An 18,691-nucleotide genomic window follows, 5' to 3' on the forward strand; every position below is an offset into this window, starting at 1 on the left:
AAGAAGAAGAAGAAGAAGAAGGAGTTGTTTTCCATACATCTTTTGCTACCTACTCCCTCCCAGGCCTCTGAGGATCCATACCAGGGGATGTTACCTGAAGGACTCGGTCAAATGGTTTGAGGCCGCAATGATCAGCAGGCCCACCAGGGCGGATCATGTTGACATAGACACCCTTCTCCAACAGGCCATCAGAGACGCTGAAGCCAAAATCTTCACTCACTGGGTCCTTCCAAAGAGTCAACTACAAGGAAGGTGAGAGGGCCAATATAGGGGTCAATAGAAAAACCTCAAGGAAGGCTTCAAGGAAAGATGGATAATAATTTAGAGTTTCTATCCTGGATCTCACTGAATACAAAAAATAGTATTTTCCCCTTCCTGTTCAAAAGTTTTCAATGGCTTCAATGTCCTATAGAATAAATCAAGTTTCCTCTACTTTCTTCAATCTGGCATCAATTTCAATGCCCAATTTTATATCCTGTTATTTCCCAATAAGAATATTCTGTTCCAGCATTGTTCCCTAATGAAACTTCATATTTTTACTTCTACAAGTCAGTTCATGCAACCCTCATGCCAGAAACTCCCTTGGTTACATGTTGGGCATTTCTTCCTTCTTTGGCTTATTTTCCCTCTCTAGTTTTTGCTCAGACATTTTTTCAGTTGTGTTTGACTCTTCATGACCTCACTGGGGGTTTTCTTGGCAAAAATATTGGAGTGGTTTAACATTTCCCTTTCCAGCTCCTTTACCAGATGAGGAAACAAAGGCAAACAGGGTTAAGTGACTTTCCCAGGGTCACATAGTAAGTGCTTCTGGCCAGATTTAAACTCAGGAACATGAGTCTTTCTGACTTCAGGCTTAGCCCTCTACCCACCCACCTAGCTACCCATTACAATCTAGATTATCTAGCAATTTCAGAATCTAGCACTAGAAGCTTGCCTTTTGCTGTTCTCTCCCACTCTCAATAGATGTAACCAGTCATTGCTGGACTCCAGTATTTCTATCCATTGCCCTGTTGTAATTCTCTACTCCTAATAGGAATACCATCACTACTGTCTACTGTAGTTCCTGCTTCTTGACATTCATCTCTCATTCTCCTTTGCTGATCTCTGCAGCTCAGCTCTCCTCCAGTAGATGGCATGTATTCTTTTTCTTTGGGGACCAGCTCTCCACTCCCATTTATGTAGGGACAAACTTCTAAGAATTTTTTATAGTTCAAAAAAAGTCTTTGATATTCTTAGACTTTCTTTTGTACATGGGCCCAGACCTCATACTCTAAGCTTATTGGAAGGGGGAGCAGGGGGGAATCGGGAACTTCTCTATTTTGTACTGTTTAAGTGTCCTCAGTCTCAGAGATCTTTTGTCTAGGAGCCTCTGTCTTCAAACCCATGAAAGCTTATAGTGAATCAATCACTTACTTGCTCTCTTCCCAAATACTTGGGTGGGGTAGTTTTGTTCATGTAAGTACCCTCCAATCTGATCTTTTCCCAACCACTCTCCTCCATCTGTTCCTCAAAGCAGCTGTGTTTGGTCACTTACATTGTCCACACTGCTTCTAGAAGAGGCAGGTTGACACCATAAGATCATAGAGCTAGACTATATTTTATAATCTAGGAAGCTGAGGGCCAGAGAGGTCAAATGACTTGCCTATGTCAGCATTAGAAATGAGATTTGAACCCAGGTATTCTGACTTCAGAGCCAGAGGGAGCAAGATTTGTACCATTTGCTACTCTTTCTCCATAGTCAAAATACTGTTGGTCTTTACAAATTACACTGGGCAGAGGGAACCAGAATTTATTAAATGACTAGGCTTTGCCAGGCTCTGTGCTAAGTGCTTCAAAAATATCTAATATGATCTGTGCAACAACCCTATGAAGTAGGTGCTATTAATATGCCCATTTTACAGCAGAGGAAACTGGGACAGTGGAAAGCTGAAATTTATATCGGCTAGATTCAATTACTTGCCATTTATGAATCATGCATGGTAAAGTTATACATGAGTGACCTTCCACATGCTTCGTTATTATTGGGCTGTTTTGTCCTGAAGGCAACATGCTTCCCTGAACCAGCAAACTCTGGCTGTGACTTATCAGCCTGGCCACTGACCAGATAGTCCAGACCCCTTGATCTGGCTTCGATCACTATTTAGGAATGCTTGGTCTGTTGAAGAGGAAGAAGCTGTCCTCTAGCACACTGTGTTCTAGACCTGCTTCTGGGTATGTTGAAAATTGAGATTGAATGTCTCCTGTCCCTATAGCTCCATACATAACCTCTGTCCCCTTGAGACCTCCAATGATGAATTAACAAGCATAAGGAAGACTGCCTCTGGGTTTGGCTGTTCTCCTTTGCTGTCGAAAGGTTGAGTCTGCCTAGGCAGCCTTTCACATTCTCCTATAGTACATCCAAATCAATGTACTTTTCATATAAATTTTAAATTCTATTATATCCAGGATCCAGCTTTTGACTCTCCTATACTATTTTTTTTTATCAAAGTCTAATTCCCTTATAGGTAACAAATGGTTTCGAGGTGTTGTCTTTGTAGGGCCCTGTCCATGCATTAGAAGTACAGCAATCTAATCTTCTAATTACTTGATTCAGGGTGAATTGCCATCAGTTCATTATCTTATGTTTTCCAGAGATGTCAAGATTTTATAGCAGGACACTATTTTATAGCAGGTTGGAGTTATACCTCTGTTTCTCTCCGGGACTTTTTGAGCTAAGTACACAGCAAGGCATTAAGCCTCTCTTAACTGGTCCCTCAACTGGTTCACATACTATAAAAGGTCTCCAGACCTTCTCCTCCCTCCAGAATCACAGGGCAATTTGCAGCCAAGATTCTTACCCAACATGTGAAGTATAGTCAGTGGCATCATTCCTAATGGTATTAGAAATGCCACATAATGACTTTAGAGAGACTTTGGTTTGGATTCCAATGTCCCTGGTATGTTTAGTAGGGTATTATTAAACCACTGTGCATTAAAGATAAAGAGAAGGAAAAACAAGAAGCATCTATTAAGTACCTACTGTGTGCCTGGCAGCAAGGTGGTACAGCGGATAGAGTGAAGTCCAGGCCTGGAGTCAGGAAGACTCATCTTCCTGAGTTCAAATCTGGCCTCAAACACTTTCTAGTTGTGTGACCCTGGGCAAGTCATTTCACCCTGTCTGCCTCAGTTTCCTCATCTGTAAAATGAGCTAGAGAAGGAAATGGAAAAACACTCCAGGATCTCTGCCAAGGAAACCCCAAATGGGGTCATGAGACTTGGACATGGCTGAAAAACAACTGACAAATATCAGTAACTGTTTACCCCACATTGTGCTAGGTGCTAAGGCATGGGAGGCAAAGAAGACATGGGAGTAATTTAGTAATGTAAGCCCTATGCTCTCATTAGTCACCAAGACCAGAGTTCTTTAAAATAAAAACTGGGCTGAATTCCATGGCTTTTAACAACTCTCTGACCACCTAATTGTGGTATTGTAGAAAGATAACAAATATGGAATCTCAGAACCTGGGTCCAAATCCCAACCTTGATCTTTGTGGCTTGCACAACCTTGATAAGTCACTTTGTTTCTTCTGGCCTCAGTTTCCCTATCTGTGGAGTGAGAGGATTGGCCTACATGACCTCTAATTTCCCCTTTCCCCTTTTGAATCTATGACCTCTATAAAGTAGGTTTTAGGAGAGCTTCAGCCAGTCATAGCTGCTGCAGTAACAAACAGACCAACATCTGTATTTGCCTTGAGGACATGGACCAGCCACCACACCTTTGATCACTGCTTTCTTCAACATTCTCCCTAGTCTTTGTACAAAACTGGAGACCTTCTCACCCTTCTCTTGGGAAGTAGAAAGGGAGTCTCACACCTCAGCAGTCCCATTCCTATTCTGCATGTCCATCCTTCCTTCTTGGTGAAATACCTCATTATTTTTTAAATAACTATGCCTAGAGTTGGGGCTGGTAATTAGCCTACAGATCTCCCCCTCCCCACATGCACTTACCCTATTTGTTTAGGGACCAGGCAGGACTCAACATACAATTTCAGGCAGCATATTCAAGGCAGCAGCTTCCCTTCCCCCAGCATGTTATACCCACCCCCAAAGTCTGCAGAGTATTTCTAAAGGTAATCTAGTCCCATATCAATGAAAAAGTCTCAGCTATTAGTGAGCAGCTATTATGACTCACTCTTCACCCTCAAGCACACATTTAATGGTCCTTAGGTTTGTCTTATTGCTGTTTGCAAATGGTGCTGGTACCCCTCATGCAGAAATACAATCCTGGAAGATCCTACTTCTTCCCCTCTCACTTCCCCAAATATAATCTTTCTATCAGAGTCTCCTTCCTGATATAAAGAACCTGGATACCCTTTGGATACCCCACAGGGATGATAGGGAAATTCAATATCTTGCAGTGCCCAATCCTAGACACCAGTTCCCCTTATAAGCACATGGGCTTATAAGGCTGGGGACAATTTTATTAATAGACTAATAAATATAATATTGGAAGTTATGTCTATAGAAAATTGTATTATTTTCCTCTTCTGTTCTTTCCTTTATGACCCAAGTCATTACCACCTGAGTCAGTATTCCCCACTGGGTCTTAGAGTTTGGCAAAATTCCTTCCCTAATTTCTCCCTGCCCCCTCATGGTAGCTGGGATGAGTCTAAAAAGGAGAAGAAATGGTACCACATTTACACTCATATCCACATCCCCTCACCCTCACAAGAATGTTCTTCACCTATCCAAATTCTACACAACTTTTAAAGCTCAGCTCAAACCTGTCTTCATCTAGGAAGCCTTCTTAACTGTGCTAGCCCATGAGATTTAAACCTGAAAGGGACTTTAGAGATAAAAATAACTTTACATCATGCCATATTTGTATACATCTCATTTAATAACCTAGTTGAGTTCACTCATTTTACAGACAAGGACACTGAGGCTCATGAAGTTAAATGACTTGTCATGTAAGTAAATGGGAGGCTGGGATTTGAACCCAGTTTTCCTTAGCGCCCATTTCTCTCATCATTACACTATGACTATTCTTGGAGCTCCTATAAGACTTTCTCATTTGTCATTTGTCATCAATGTGTGCTAATGTTCTTTGTTTCACACGAGTGAAACCTGTTTCTCCAACCAGGTTGGAGGCGTCTTAAGTATGAGAATTCAGATTTCTATCTCTAGCATTGGGACAAGAACAGAGTTCCAGAATCTCAGAGATGGATGGGACCTCAGAGGCCACCTAACCTAACTGATACCTGGACAAGAAGCCCCTCTCTGATATACCTAGCAAGTGACCACTTGCCCTTTCATTCACACTTTGCTTGAAGACCTCCAGAAACAAGGACCTCCCACAACACCTGAGTGATCCCATTTCACTCTCAGATCATCCCAATTTTAGGAAGTTTTTTATCACAGCAAATCTACATTTTCTGCCACCTCAACCCACTGATCCTGATTCTGCCCTCTAGGGCCAAGCAGAAGACGTTGGTCTAATACCCTATTCCATATCATTGCCTTGCATGTACTTGAAGATAGCTCTCATGTTTTCCTCTAAATATTCTCTTCCTTGGGCTAAGCTCTCTCAATTTCTTTGGGTGATTCTCATAGGACATGATTTCAGGGGCCCTTCACCATCCTGGAGGCCCTCCAGCTTACCAATCTCCTTCCCATAATATGATCCCCAGGAGAAGAAGCAATACTTTAGAGATGGTCTATCCAGGACAGCATACAGTATAATAGAGAGGACAGGATAATCCCTTTCCTAGATGTGGGTGCCATGACTCATTTCAGCAAATAGCAGTATTTTTTGGTCTCCCTATGAAGCTGGTGGGTGGTACAATGGACAGAGTGTTGACCCTGGAGTCAGGAAGATTTGAATTTAAATTTTACCTTAGATACTGAAATATCTATATGACCCTGGGAACATCAACCTCTCTCTGTCTCAGTTTCCTCAATGCTAAAATGTGAATAATAATAGTACTTAATAAATGCTTTCCCCTTCTCAAATGTGGATAGCAATAGCACTTAATAAAAGCTTTCCCCTTTTTCCTTGACTCATGCTGAGTTTGTAGTCAACTAAAATTCCAAGGTCTTTTTCAGAGGAACTGCTATCTAAACATACCTCCTTCAACTTGTATTTGGAACATTGCATCTTTTTAAATTCCACTGTAGGACTTGGCATTTATTCCTATTAAAATTGTGTCTTATTAGACTTGGCCTTATGTTCTAGTCTAGTGAGATTATTTTGGGTACTGGCCCTGGCACCCAATGTGTTAGCTTCCTTATCTCTCTTAGGGGTCGTTGGTTGTTTTACTTGGTGGTGATAATTAATTTTCATCCTATTCTATCCCTATCTCTTTATTCACTCTTCAGAGTGCTCCATAGAAATCCTGGTTGAACTTTGGAATCTTTTAACAAAAACATCTAATAATAATAATAATAACAGCTAGTATTTTATAGCACTTTAAGGTTTGCAAAGTACTTCACAAATATTATCTCATTTGACTCTAACAACAAGTATAGGAGGTAGGTAATAATAATAATAATAATAATAATTATTATTATTATTATTATCCTAATTTTACAGATGAGGAAACCGAGTCAGACTGAGGTTAAATGACTTGCCCAGGGTCACACAGCTAGGAAGTATCTGAGGTTGAATTTGAACTCAAGTCTTCCTAATTGGGACCAGCCATCTACTCACTGTGTCACCTCAGTGCCTAATGACTCTCCACCAGGACCAGATACTCACCTTGTATAATTCAAGAGGAGTTGGTGACATGATTTCCAGAATCTCCTCCTTGACTGCCTGCATTTTCAAGCCTTCCTCGGCTGTCTTGGTGGGGACCACATGGCCCTCACTTGGATCCCGGGTTCCCTGCTGGAAGGTTCCTTTCCACCAGGGGCTTCGTCCAGTTGACCCTGATGATGGGTCCAAGGTCACAGGGCTGCCGTCTAGGCCCAAGCTGTGCACATTCCCTGTCATGATGGAAGCCTGTAGAGAATGAGCGAGTTAGGCAAATGTTATTGGAATAGTGCAAGTGTCTGCACTAGAACAGACCCCAAAAGGGCAAAATACAGTTGAGGACTAGGGAAGAATGGGAAGGTGGGTTTTTTTGGATAAAATGCAAGTATGAGTACAAGGTTAAGGTCCTTGTGCCTGGGCTGTCGCTCAACAGCTGTGTGACCTTGGGCAAATCAGCTTTCTAGTAGTCAATTTCTATTCCTATAAAATTATAGGGTTGGATGAAATGATCTCTATGGTACATTCCTGCTCCCCCATTCTGTGTCCAAAGTCCTAGAAAAGGGGGACAAATTCAGACATATTTACATTGGAAATTCTAGAGGGTCAGGTCAATACCAGGGTTCAGTCTTGGTCTGATGAGTACTCAGAATATTTGGTACCAAGCATTGAGATTGAATGACCACTAGGAAAGCCCCTCTGCCCCATAGCCCCTGTCTCCAAGTGCCTGCCACATTTTGCCATGAAAATGGCATTCATTTAGGTCTTTCAGGATTTTCACACCATAAGTGAGTGAATGATGAAATTATGATGTGGTGGAAAGACTAATGAGCTGGGCATCAGGACACCTGGTTCTGTTTCTTGCTACAAGAGAGACCTTGGGCAATTACAATCACAATAACTAGCATTTATATAGTCTTTTAAGGGCTCCAAAGCACATTACATATGTTAACTCTGTGACATATGCTACACATACATATGCTAACACAGGCAACAACCCTGTGAAGTGGGTGCTGTTATCATCCCCATTCTACAGATTAAAAAACAACAACAAAAAAAACTCAGGTACAGAGAATTTAAGTGTCTTGCCCAGTGTCACACAGCTAGTAAGTATTGGAGGAAGGATTTGAATTCGGGTCTTCCTGACGCTAAGTCCCATGCTCTAACCACTGGACAACCTGACTGTCACTTAGATTCTGTTTGCTCATTTCTATGATAAAAGATTGGACTAGACTTTCTCAAAAGGTCCTTCCAATGTCAATAATCTGTGAATTGGGAGTGGCTAAGTGGCACAGTGAATAGAGCACCGGTCCTGTAGTCAAGAGGACCAGAGTTCAAATCCAGCCTCAGACACAAAACACTTACTAGCAATGTGACCTTAACCCCAAATTGCCCTTTCTTGCCCATTCCAAAAAGGAAAACAAAAAACCCTAAAAAATTGAAATGAATTGAATTGAAAATTTAGCTATCCCCATAAAGAATAACTTTTAAAATTATTGTCACTAACCCCCTTAGCAGCCTCAGGGAATGAGAGTCTGGATGGGAAACAGGGGAGTCCAAGGATTCCTCATGTCCCCTTCTCTTGGCCAAACAAAGGGTCCCAGAGGAGGTGATATTGTGACTCATAGTAACCTACAGAAGATGATTCACAGATCTAATCTGAGCCCTGGCGCCATTCCGACAAATGTTTGTTTGAGCATTGCCTCCATCCCCAAATAATCCTAACGAGAGAGTGCCCAGGAGGCTGTAGGCTGGACCTGGCCACAGGAGCCTAAGGCTGAATTGCTGTAAAGCTAGTTTTCACCATGAAATTTTCACCATCATGGGTTAGTGAACAGTGAGCTGGCTTTGGATCCAAGAAATTACCTGAGTTAAGCCCCATCTCTGACATGTCCTGCTTGTATGACCTTGGGCATAAACTGTAAGTAATAGGGAAGTTGCCACCTTGCATTGGTAGAGATGAGTTTCCTCATCTGGGAGTTTCTTATACAAAGGAAACCATCGGTCTAGTCTCTATTGCTCTCCTGTTCTCATCCAAATCCTAGCCATCTGTCATGACCCACCTGACATCCTACCTCCCCCTAGAAACTTTTTTGGACTACAACAGCCCACACTGATGTCCCTCATCTTTGAACTCCTATTGTATATGTAGTCTGCCTAACACACTTAACTGCCCTCTAATATATGTGTTGGGGCAGCTTGGTAGATAGAACACCAGGCTTGGAGTCAGGAAGACTCATCTTTGTGAGTTCAAATCCGGCCTCAGACACTTGCTAACTGGCAAGCACCTGGGAAGTGTCCAGAGTTCCAGAATCTCAGAGATGGACAGGGCCTCAGGGGTCACGTAGACTGATTCATATCTGGGCAAGAAGTAATTCTTTCACGTAGCCAAAGTCATTCAGACTTTGCTTGAAGACTTCCAGAAACAAGGACCCCAGTAATTTCTGACGTAGCCCATTTCACTCTTAAATCACCCCAATTTTAGGAAGTTTTTCATCATAGCAAGTCTATGTTTCTGCCTCTCTACCCACTGATCCTGGTTCTGCTCTCTAGGACCAAGCAGAAAAGCTCTATTTGCCTCAGTTTCCTCATCTATAAAATGAACTGGAGAAGGAAATGGCAAACCACTCCAGTGTCTCTGTCAAGTCACAAAGAGTCAGACATGACTGAAACTACTGAACAACAATAAATATGTGTTATTTCCCCAGTTAGAGTGCAATAATATTAATTCTCATTTACGTGTAGTCTTAAGGTGACAAACTTTTTTATCAAGAACAACTTTATAAGAGAGGTAGCAAAAATACCATCCCTATTTCTCAAATGAGGGAAGAGGTTCTTAGAGGGTAAATGATTTGCCCAGGGGCACACAGCTAGTAAATTAGGGGGCATATTTGAACTCAGTCTTCCTGACTCCAGGTCCGGCACTCTATATACTGGGCCAGCCTTCAGTCTTGAAATGCACTTTTTCCTAGGCTTGCATGTCACTTCCTTCCCTCTTGGTTCTCTTCCTACACCAATAACCATTCCTCTGTTTTCTTGAATGTCTTATCTTCTACTTATCCCTGAAATGTGGGTACTTCTCCAAGGTTACACCAACATTCTACTCTTCTCTCTCTTTACATATTCTCTTTTGAAAACATTCTCCATTTTCATGCTTTTAACATTCATCCATTGGCAAAAAAGTTCCCAAATCTGTGTCTCCAACCCTGTCCATCAGCCCTGTATTTTTAACTTCCTTTTGGGGCATCTCATTTTGGATGACTTGTAGTTACCTCAAACTCAATATAATCCAACCCAAACTCACCAACTTATCCCTAGAAATGAAATTTATTACCTTACCCCCCTTTTAGCTGTCCTGTGTCTGTCAATGGTATCACCACTCCCCGTTATGCAAACTATACACATTGATCTTTAACTAGATAACCATTGGTAATTGCCTTCAGGACCAATTTAAAGATCCCTCCTCCCAAAAACACTAGTATTGTTGATTTATAGTCATACCTTTCTTGGATCAAAATTAGAATTTCCCAGCTAAACCCTCTACCTTAGTCACAAGATTTAGCTCTGAATAGATTTGAGTCTCTGAAAAAAAATTAAATCTACTCTCTAAGGACCAAGATTTGTTACCACTGGGAAGTTTGAAAAGGATTAAAAGATTTAGAACTAGTAAGGATCTTGGAAATCAGCTATTTCTTCACCCTTCTTTTATACATGCATCACAACTGATGACTAGAGATGTGGAGGGATTTACTGAAAGGCCTACAGGATGAGTCAGAGTTAGGAATCAAGCCTAGATCCTCCAATCCCAAAGCCAGATCATTGGCCACTCTACCACACTGTAGACTTTCAGAGTTCTGAGAGACTGCCCCATAATAGGAACTCCTTCTCTGTCTCAAGTATGGTCAGTTTGTGGATTGCCTCCCAAGGGTGATGGCATTTGGGAGAATACATAAGTTCAGACCTGTCCATATGAAGTTTAGCAGGTCAAATCACTTCTACCTAATGTGTATTTGTGTTGTGAGTGTGTTTACTCTTTAGTTCTGGGGAACTCTGAAGAGCAGTATTACACACACACACACACACACACACACACACACACACACACACACCATCTTAGGTTTTAAAAGTAAAAATTGCTTTCTTGAGAAATCATCTAAGCCTGAATTCCTCATTTCACAAAAGACAAAACTGGGACTCAAACAGATTAAATACAAAAGTGGGTTGTGTATATTCACACAGTTTGAATCCATTCTCCGTCCATTACTACCTATGAGACCTACAGGCAAGTCATAACCTCTTTGGGCTTCAGATGGTCCATCTATAAAATGAGGGGGCTGGACTAGAGGGCCACTGAGGTTTCTTCTTGTTTTAAATCCTATGATCGTCTGTGTGTGTGTGTGTGTATGTGTGTGTGTGTGTAATACTGATCCCCCAGAACATTGGATGACCTCCTAAGGAACCATCTAATTCTGTGTCTATGATCTAATGATCCTAAGATTCAGGGTCACAGATAGCTAGGATGCAAATCCAGGTCTTCTGGGTTCCAGTTCCAATTTTCTTTCTTTTTTATTTTGTATTATTTTTATTGACTTATTTATTGGTGTTATATGTTGGTTATATTTATTTACTGGTGTTAACAAATACCAAATAAAGTGAATAGTACTAACACAGAGGACTGTGCATAAAATGGTTATATTTGATTCTGTTATATATTGCTTGTTTTTCTTTTGAGAATGTTGTTCCATACTGCTTCATCACTTATCTCCCTTACACAATTGAAACTGATTTCTTGAGGTTCACCAGTAACATACAAATCACCAAATGCACCAAATGATCTTTTCTTCATTCTTATCTCCGTAGGCTCTTAAGATACTAGATCTAGGGTAAGAAGGGACCCCAGAGGCAAGTTTCCCTGATTTTTCTGCCATATAAAACATCCAACATGCAACTTTCAAAGTTGTTCTGCTTATCTGTGCTCCCTTCTACCATGCTTTCCAGTGTTCTTTCCATGGTGCTATGCACTTCCTTCTTGCCTGTGATGTGTATTAACCCATCAAATCTTCCCCAGAGGCCATTAACCCTAACCCTTTCAGATCTCTAATGCCAACCACTAAAGGCACTGACTTACCTCAATCTCCCTCAGAAGCTCAGACTGGCCGCATGTTTCCAAGTCCTCCAGAGCTTCTCCAAAAACACGCCAAAAATTATCCTCATGAGCGGGCTCCGGGCCGTTGTGGCGGCCGGGGAATCTGTTGTAACGTAGGAACCAAAGATTGTCAGCGCTCGCTCTTCTCGGGGAGGACGGAAGCCAGAAAGCCTAGCTCGCGGGGACCGCCAGCAAAGCAGAGACTTGAGGAGTCTTCATATACAAAAGCAAACAACATGAACTTTTCATCAGGCAAGGGAGTCCCAAATACAAAACCTTCATGCATTTACTACCAGGGCAACCGGCCCCTTCAGAGGATGCCTGAAGTTGGTGTAGCAATGTCAAGTTCGAGAGGGAAAAAAAACGAAAATATGCCTGAAGGAACACTGGAGGTTTGGGAAGACGTTTTTTTGGTGAAATAGAGAAGTGAAAAGGAAAAAAAATGATGCATTATGGGTGAACCAGGAGCTTCAGAGACTGGTTAGTACAAGGGCGGATGAGACAGGGCTGAGAGCTGAGACACAGAACACCTGAGAAGAGAGAGAAGAACACAGAGGATACAGACAGGGTGAGAAAAATGGTAACTACATAGTAGGTCTCCAGCGACTCAATAACAGAAAAGATGTAATAGAAAATGGTGGCCTTTGACCAGACACACAAATTCTGAGTGTTTCAATAAAATGTATTCACAATGTGATTTAGACTCATAGAATGTCAAGGCTGGAAGGAGCCTTAGAACACAGGATGTCAGAGTTGAAAGGGGCCTTAGAACATAGGACATCAGAGTTGGAAGGGACCTTAAAACACAAAATGTCAGAGCTGGAAGGAGCCTTAGAACAGAGAATGTCAGGGCTGGAAGGGACCATAAAACACAGAACACCAGAGCTTGAAGGGGCTTTAGAATATACGTCAAAACTGGATGGGGCCTCAGAACACAGATGGTTGGAGTTGGGAGGGACCCTAGAACATAGGATATCAGGTCTAGAAGTAAACAGAATACAGAAGAGTAAAAAATGGAATGTTGGAGCTGAAAGGAACTTTAGAAACCATTAAGTCTAGCCTCTTCATTTTATAGATGACTAAACATGCATTTCCCCAGAAAGAAGAAATGATTTAGTCAAAGTCATGTTTTTAGTGAAGTCAGGGTTAGGACTTAGGTCTCTTAATTCCCTTAATTCTTTCTACTATACCTTTCAAATTCACATGGAAATCTAACCATTGTCATTCAGACTGTCATAGAGTATGATCACTGGTTGGCTGTTGGTCTTGGGAATGTGCCACATGATTACACTGTCTACAAGGTGGGTAAAAAAAAGAGTTAAAGTTCAAAATGTCAGAAATATTCTGGAGAGTTTATAGTTTGAAAAATGGAGAATATGGCTGAAGACATGAAGACATTGGAGTCACGAACTTGAAGCTGAACTATAATATGCATTTCATGGCTCCATGATAATTACGTCTGAGGTATCCATGAGTAGGATGAAGAGGATGACCGCTGAAGGCTTACTTTGATGCCCAGAATAGGGACTAGTAATTTTAATCCCTGGGACAAACAGTCTCAAATTTGCCTGGGACAACTATACCCAGAAATTAATTTTAAAAGAAAAACTCCTTTGAAGAGGGTGGTAGGACATCATTACATGGCAGAGAGATAGAGACCCAGAGACCTCCAGGGTAGAGAGCATGGGATACTATGAGTGAGATCAGGGAGCAGCTCACCCTGAGTGTGGGCAGGGTATCATTGCCATAGGCAGTTTTCTGTTTTAACAGATTAACAGCACCTCCTGTATTTGCCATCCTGTTGCAAAGTCCTGCTTCCCCACCCTAGTTAAAACTCTATTGACGCATCTTATGGAGGGGAGTTCTCAGTGGGATATGAACTCTACCAGGTCCTACTGAGCTAGAATAGCTTTTACTATGAACTCAGCTTGGGACCAGCCTCCCTAAAATCACAGTCTTATCACCAGAAAGTTAGCCATCAAGTGATGAATTGCTCTGGCCATGCTTACTCATTAAGACTGACCCAGATTATGACTTACATTGATGGAGGTGTCCTCATGCTGATGAAATCATGAATTTTTTAGAGCACTGAAATATTCCTAAAGTATTCCAGAGTAAAGCACATGTGTGCTGGACTGTATGTTGTCTGAGATTCTGACTCAGAGGTGATAGCAAATATTTTAAACATTGGCTTCTTTAAGACACATGCTTCAATACTCTCATAAAAGATATTGGTTACTAAAGTGTGTATCCATTTTATTGAAACACTGTGCATTTCTAATTCTATCTACAGTCAATGATAGTACATACCCATTGATTAAATTTCCAGGGAAGTTTTTTGACTAATGGTTGGCCTTAGTTGTCAGCAAGGAGGGTATGAAACGAGTCCTGAGGAAGCTTCCTTCTGCCTCATTTTTAGTCTCCTTGTTATAAACAGAGGTGCCCCTTTATTCACCCCTGGGGTGTGTGCACCAGGTTCATTTTTCTCTAGGGGCATCAAGGGCAAGAGATAGAGTTTGGTGCTTTGAGGTCACGGACTCTAAAATCCTCTGAAATAGCTGGGGAAATAGGAGGGACTCCTTGTAAGCCAAAGGTCTCATTCTTGAGAAGTTATCCATCAGGGGCCTATCCACCCAAGTGGAAAAACAAACAAGCCGAAAAACAACTACGAGAAAGGAATCACCTTCTGTGACCCATACATACTCCTGTAAGAAGCTACTGAAGGAGCTTTCTTGATTGAAGTGGCCATAGGGATTTATCTCTCCCTCTCTGATGCTAAGCCCTGGGTCAGATTTCATTTCACTTTCAAAACACATAAGCTTTGCTCACACACACATACTCTTTGTTCATTCTGAAAGTGACCAGGAGCTAGTCCTTCCTTGGGGTAACTGCTGGGTCTCATCAGATACCTAGAGGACACCAGTCAGTCCTGGCAACATCTATTCTTTAAGTCTCTGGTCACAGATTTCTGGAAGAGAAACAATTTAGACCAGAGAAGCCAAAAATCAATCCCTCAGTGAAAGAACATCTGGTTTGTGTTTTGTTGTGGCTTTCACACAGTGTTGGGAGGCACTGACCAGGAACTGCAGTGATATGAAGGTTAGCTTACACTAGTCACTGTGTCCTGGTGTCTTAACGGACAGACATTTCTCCTCTGTTAAAGTGTGTGTGTGTGTGTGTGGGGGGGTAACAGGGTGGAAGACTTAGGGGATACATAGACACATTCTTATCATCATCATGGTCAAGGCTCATGATAACTATTACATTTGCACCATGTTTTACCAAGTTTAAGAGGCATTTGACTCTTAACACGGTGGCAGGGGTGAAGAAGGAAGAGAAAGGAGGGTGGGTAGTGCAAGTGTTTTGTAGAGAAGGGAAACTGAGGCTTGAGAGGTGATCACAGTCTCAAAATGTGCTGAAAGGAGTGTCAGAGCTGGAGGGGCCCTAGATCATAAAATGTCAGAGCTGGAAGGGGGCCTAGAACCGGGAATGTCAGAGCTGGAAGGGTCCTTAGAATAGGGAGAGTCAGAGCTGGAAGGGGCCTTAGAAGCCAAAATATCAGAACCTGGAGGGGCCTTAGGGGCTGGAATGTCAGGGTTGGGAAGGACCCAGGAGCTCACCTAGTCTAATTCTCTCCTGAAATATGAAATAATTAAGGTTCTGTTAGTACCAACAGCCATTGGTTTATTTATGTATCCACCTCCCAGGTTATCCGGATCATTACTTCCTTCTTAGCAAACAGAAATCAGTTTGAATGGCACAGAGATGGGTGAAGGATAGCTGGGACTTCCTTTGGGGGAGGCAGTCTCTTTCATTCTTTTCATCGGGAGGCAGGCTCAGGGTCTCATTGAAACAAACAGTTCTCCTTTGTCAGAGAGCTCCAGGCAGAAAGCTAACGAGCAAATGGGATAAGAAATGCTCCCTGCTCCCAAATGGAGCCCCAAGGTCCTAGACCATGCTTGACCCAAGGCGAGTCCCCAGGCTAAGTGAACAGGCTTTTCTATAAATGGCAGCATGTGTCCAAAGGACCTTACTGTTAATGGGCAAGAATAAAAGGAGACAAATGCCAGAGTGACAGGGTCCTGGGGCCAAGGTGAGGGTGGAAGGAAAGGAAAGGACCAGGAGATTATCTGCAGACAGACAGGCCCCTACTGCTCTCAGAATGGGAGGAGAGAGAGCCTTCCCCCTGGAGGTCCTGGATTGAGCTAGTCCCATCTTGGCTCTCTTTGTTCCCTACTCCAGTCGTGATTTTTGGAGGAAACAGCTTTTTAATTCAGCCAAACTCAACAGCTGCACACATCTAGTTTCCTTAGAACTGTGGTTCTTAATTTGGGTTTTATGAGCCTCTTTTTTTAAAGTTCCTTTCTTTAAAAAAATCAATTATTTTATTTATTCACAATAGTTAATGTTTTTTTTCATGTAAAAGATATTTCCACAATGAACTTCTTAAAAAAATATTTTGACAACTATATTTCAATACAATTGATTTTCTTTGTAATCCTATGTATTTTATTTTATGCATTTGAAAACATTATTCTGAGAAGAAATCTATACTTCCTGCCAGATTGCCAAAGAGCAGGTAGGTGGTGCAGTACGTAAAGCTCTGGGTCTGAAGTTGGGGAGACCTGAATTCAAATCTGGTCTCACATACCTCCTTCCTAGCTGTGTGGCCCTGGGCAAGTCACTTAACCTATTTGCCTCAGTTTCCTTATCTGTAAAATGGGAATAATAATAGCACCTACCTTTCAGGGTTGTTTTGAGGCTCAAATGAGATAATTCTTGTAAAACACCTTGCAAACCTTAAATTGCTATAGAAGTGCTAACAGCTAGCTAGCATTTATACAATGCTTTAATAATAATAATAGCTAACATTTCTAGAGCATTTGCTATATGCTAGGCATTGTGCTAAGCTCTTTACAATTCTTATCTCATTTGATCCTCACAACAATCTGGAAAGGTAGGCACTGTTATTATCCCCACTTTTCAGTTGTAGAAAGTGAGGCAAATGGTAGTTAAGTGACTTGGCTAGGGTCACACAGCTAATAAGTGTCTGAAGCAGAATTTTAACTCTGCTCTTCCAGACCCCAGGTCCAGAGTTCTATCCATTGTACTATCTACCTGCCTTTAATAATAGGTGTTAGTTATAATTAAAGGGATTTCTGATACAAAATAAATTCTGCTCTAGGACAAAAAGACAGTCAGGGATGATGTTTGAGATGGTGGAGGTTTTTTCCTCCTTCAGTTTGGGTCTATTCCCAGAGTCTTAGGAGGCCAGGAAAGCCCCTAGTTTTATTTGTTCTAGTTTTCCAAGGACAGACCTGGCCCGGCTCTGAGCCAGAGCTCTGGGCGGGCAACAGGACCAGGTGCCCTCTTCCTTACAGCCCTCTCCTCTGAGTCACAGGCATGAGGGAGCTGGCGAATGCAAGCCTGTCCTCACTACTGGCAAAATGCCCTGTGGCAGTGGAGTGGCCTGCCCATGAGGAAAGCACTTCATTCCAGGGTTCTGCTGGAGGTGTGACAGCTGACTGGGAAAAGGGGGAGTGTGACACTACAGTGTGGAGGTCTAAAAGGCAAGCCCTTGGGAAGCAGGAAGGGGAAGGGGAGAGGGAGCAGAGCCAGCTGACGTCCTGCCGCCCAAGCGGTTGGGTTCTCTGATGGAGGCCTGGCCCATTCTGCACAGAAGAGACAGGCCTTAGAGGTGGATGGAACCTTAGCTTTCTGACAGGAAAGAAAGAAACCGTGTTCTTCCTCTTCACCCCACCCTCCCTCTGCCTTCTACTAAACAGGCTCAAGAGAGTAAATGTTGATTTTCACCCTCCCGCTGTCTCATCCCCTACAGACCTAGTGGGCTTGTCCCATTCATCCTCAGGGAAGTTCCCGTCCGGGTAGGGGTAGCTGGTCTTTCTGGGCTCCCCAGGAGGGGGGCTGCTCTTCACCCTACTGGGCCGCCACTCCTGGGGATGCAGGCTGATTCCTGCAGCTGGAGGTACATACGTGCCTGTGGATAGAGCAGAGAAGGGAAAGGCCAACAGCTCACGAGGCCTCTGGGATGGGGGAGTCAGAGAACTCCAGGAAACCGTCTTTATTTTTTATCAGCTACCTTCTCCTCCTTCTCCTCCACCTCCTACCAGACTGTCCCTAGGAAACACTAGACCTGCTCCCAAGATGAGGCCTTTATCCTCGTTTATTCCGCTTTTCACCCACACGCTCTGCTGTGTTCTCTCCCCTGGGCCACTCATGTAGGGAACCTTCCCTGACCACCCCAGCCCACAGGAATCTATCTCTCTGTGAGTTTCCTGCAGTACTTAACATTGATACCACATGATTTAGCACCTGGCTACAGGTCAAGCTTTCAATCATTGTTTCATGTAATAATGATAAGTATGCCTGTAGAGCATTATGGTTTACAAAACGCACCTGTCTGATTACTGTTTTTCACATACCGTCCTCCATCTTCCATGGCTGTCTCTGACTTCCCTGTCTCTGACTCTTAGAAATATGTGTGTGTGTGTGTGTACACACACACACACAATTCACATATATATGTGCATATATGTATACATACACATGTGTATGTTATACATGCAATATTTTGTTACATACAATTTATAGGTAATACATGTATATATACAGATATACACAACATATAGGCAATATATGTCTATATAGTGTGTGTCTATATATACATGTATGTGTGTATATATTTGGTCTCCTCCATTAGTACCCAGTACATAGTAATGGCTTAATAATTGCTTGTTGATTGATTACTTTCCTAGCAATAATTCTTTAAAGTAGGCCCTGGGTTATTATTCTCATTT

The 18,691-nt window shown here is 42.3% G+C and overlaps 1 protein-coding gene across 1 annotated transcript in view; it reads right to left on the bottom strand.

Annotated features, from left to right (window-relative positions):
* The window catches only part of GRIP2 (glutamate receptor interacting protein 2), a 406,226-nt gene that overhangs the window by 7,038 nt on the left and 380,497 nt on the right, over nucleotides 1-18,691 (bottom strand). Inside the window, exons 20-23 of the mRNA XM_069083863.1 lie at nucleotides 17,724-17,871; nucleotides 11,856-11,976; nucleotides 6,737-6,979; nucleotides 95-241 (exon numbers count right to left, since the gene is read on the bottom strand). Coding sequence (XP_068939964.1) covers nucleotides 95-241; nucleotides 6,737-6,979; nucleotides 11,856-11,976; nucleotides 17,724-17,871 — 659 coding nt within the window. The remainder of the gene's footprint in view (nucleotides 1-94; nucleotides 242-6,736; nucleotides 6,980-11,855; nucleotides 11,977-17,723; nucleotides 17,872-18,691) is intronic.

This window comes from Petaurus breviceps, unplaced genomic scaffold, assembly GCF_028583685.1.
Source record: "Petaurus breviceps papuanus isolate PSGF00001 unplaced genomic scaffold, PetGlider_PUasm1.0 174, whole genome shotgun sequence".
In the NCBI taxonomy this organism is placed as follows: Eukaryota; Metazoa; Chordata; class Mammalia; order Diprotodontia; family Petauridae; genus Petaurus; species Petaurus breviceps.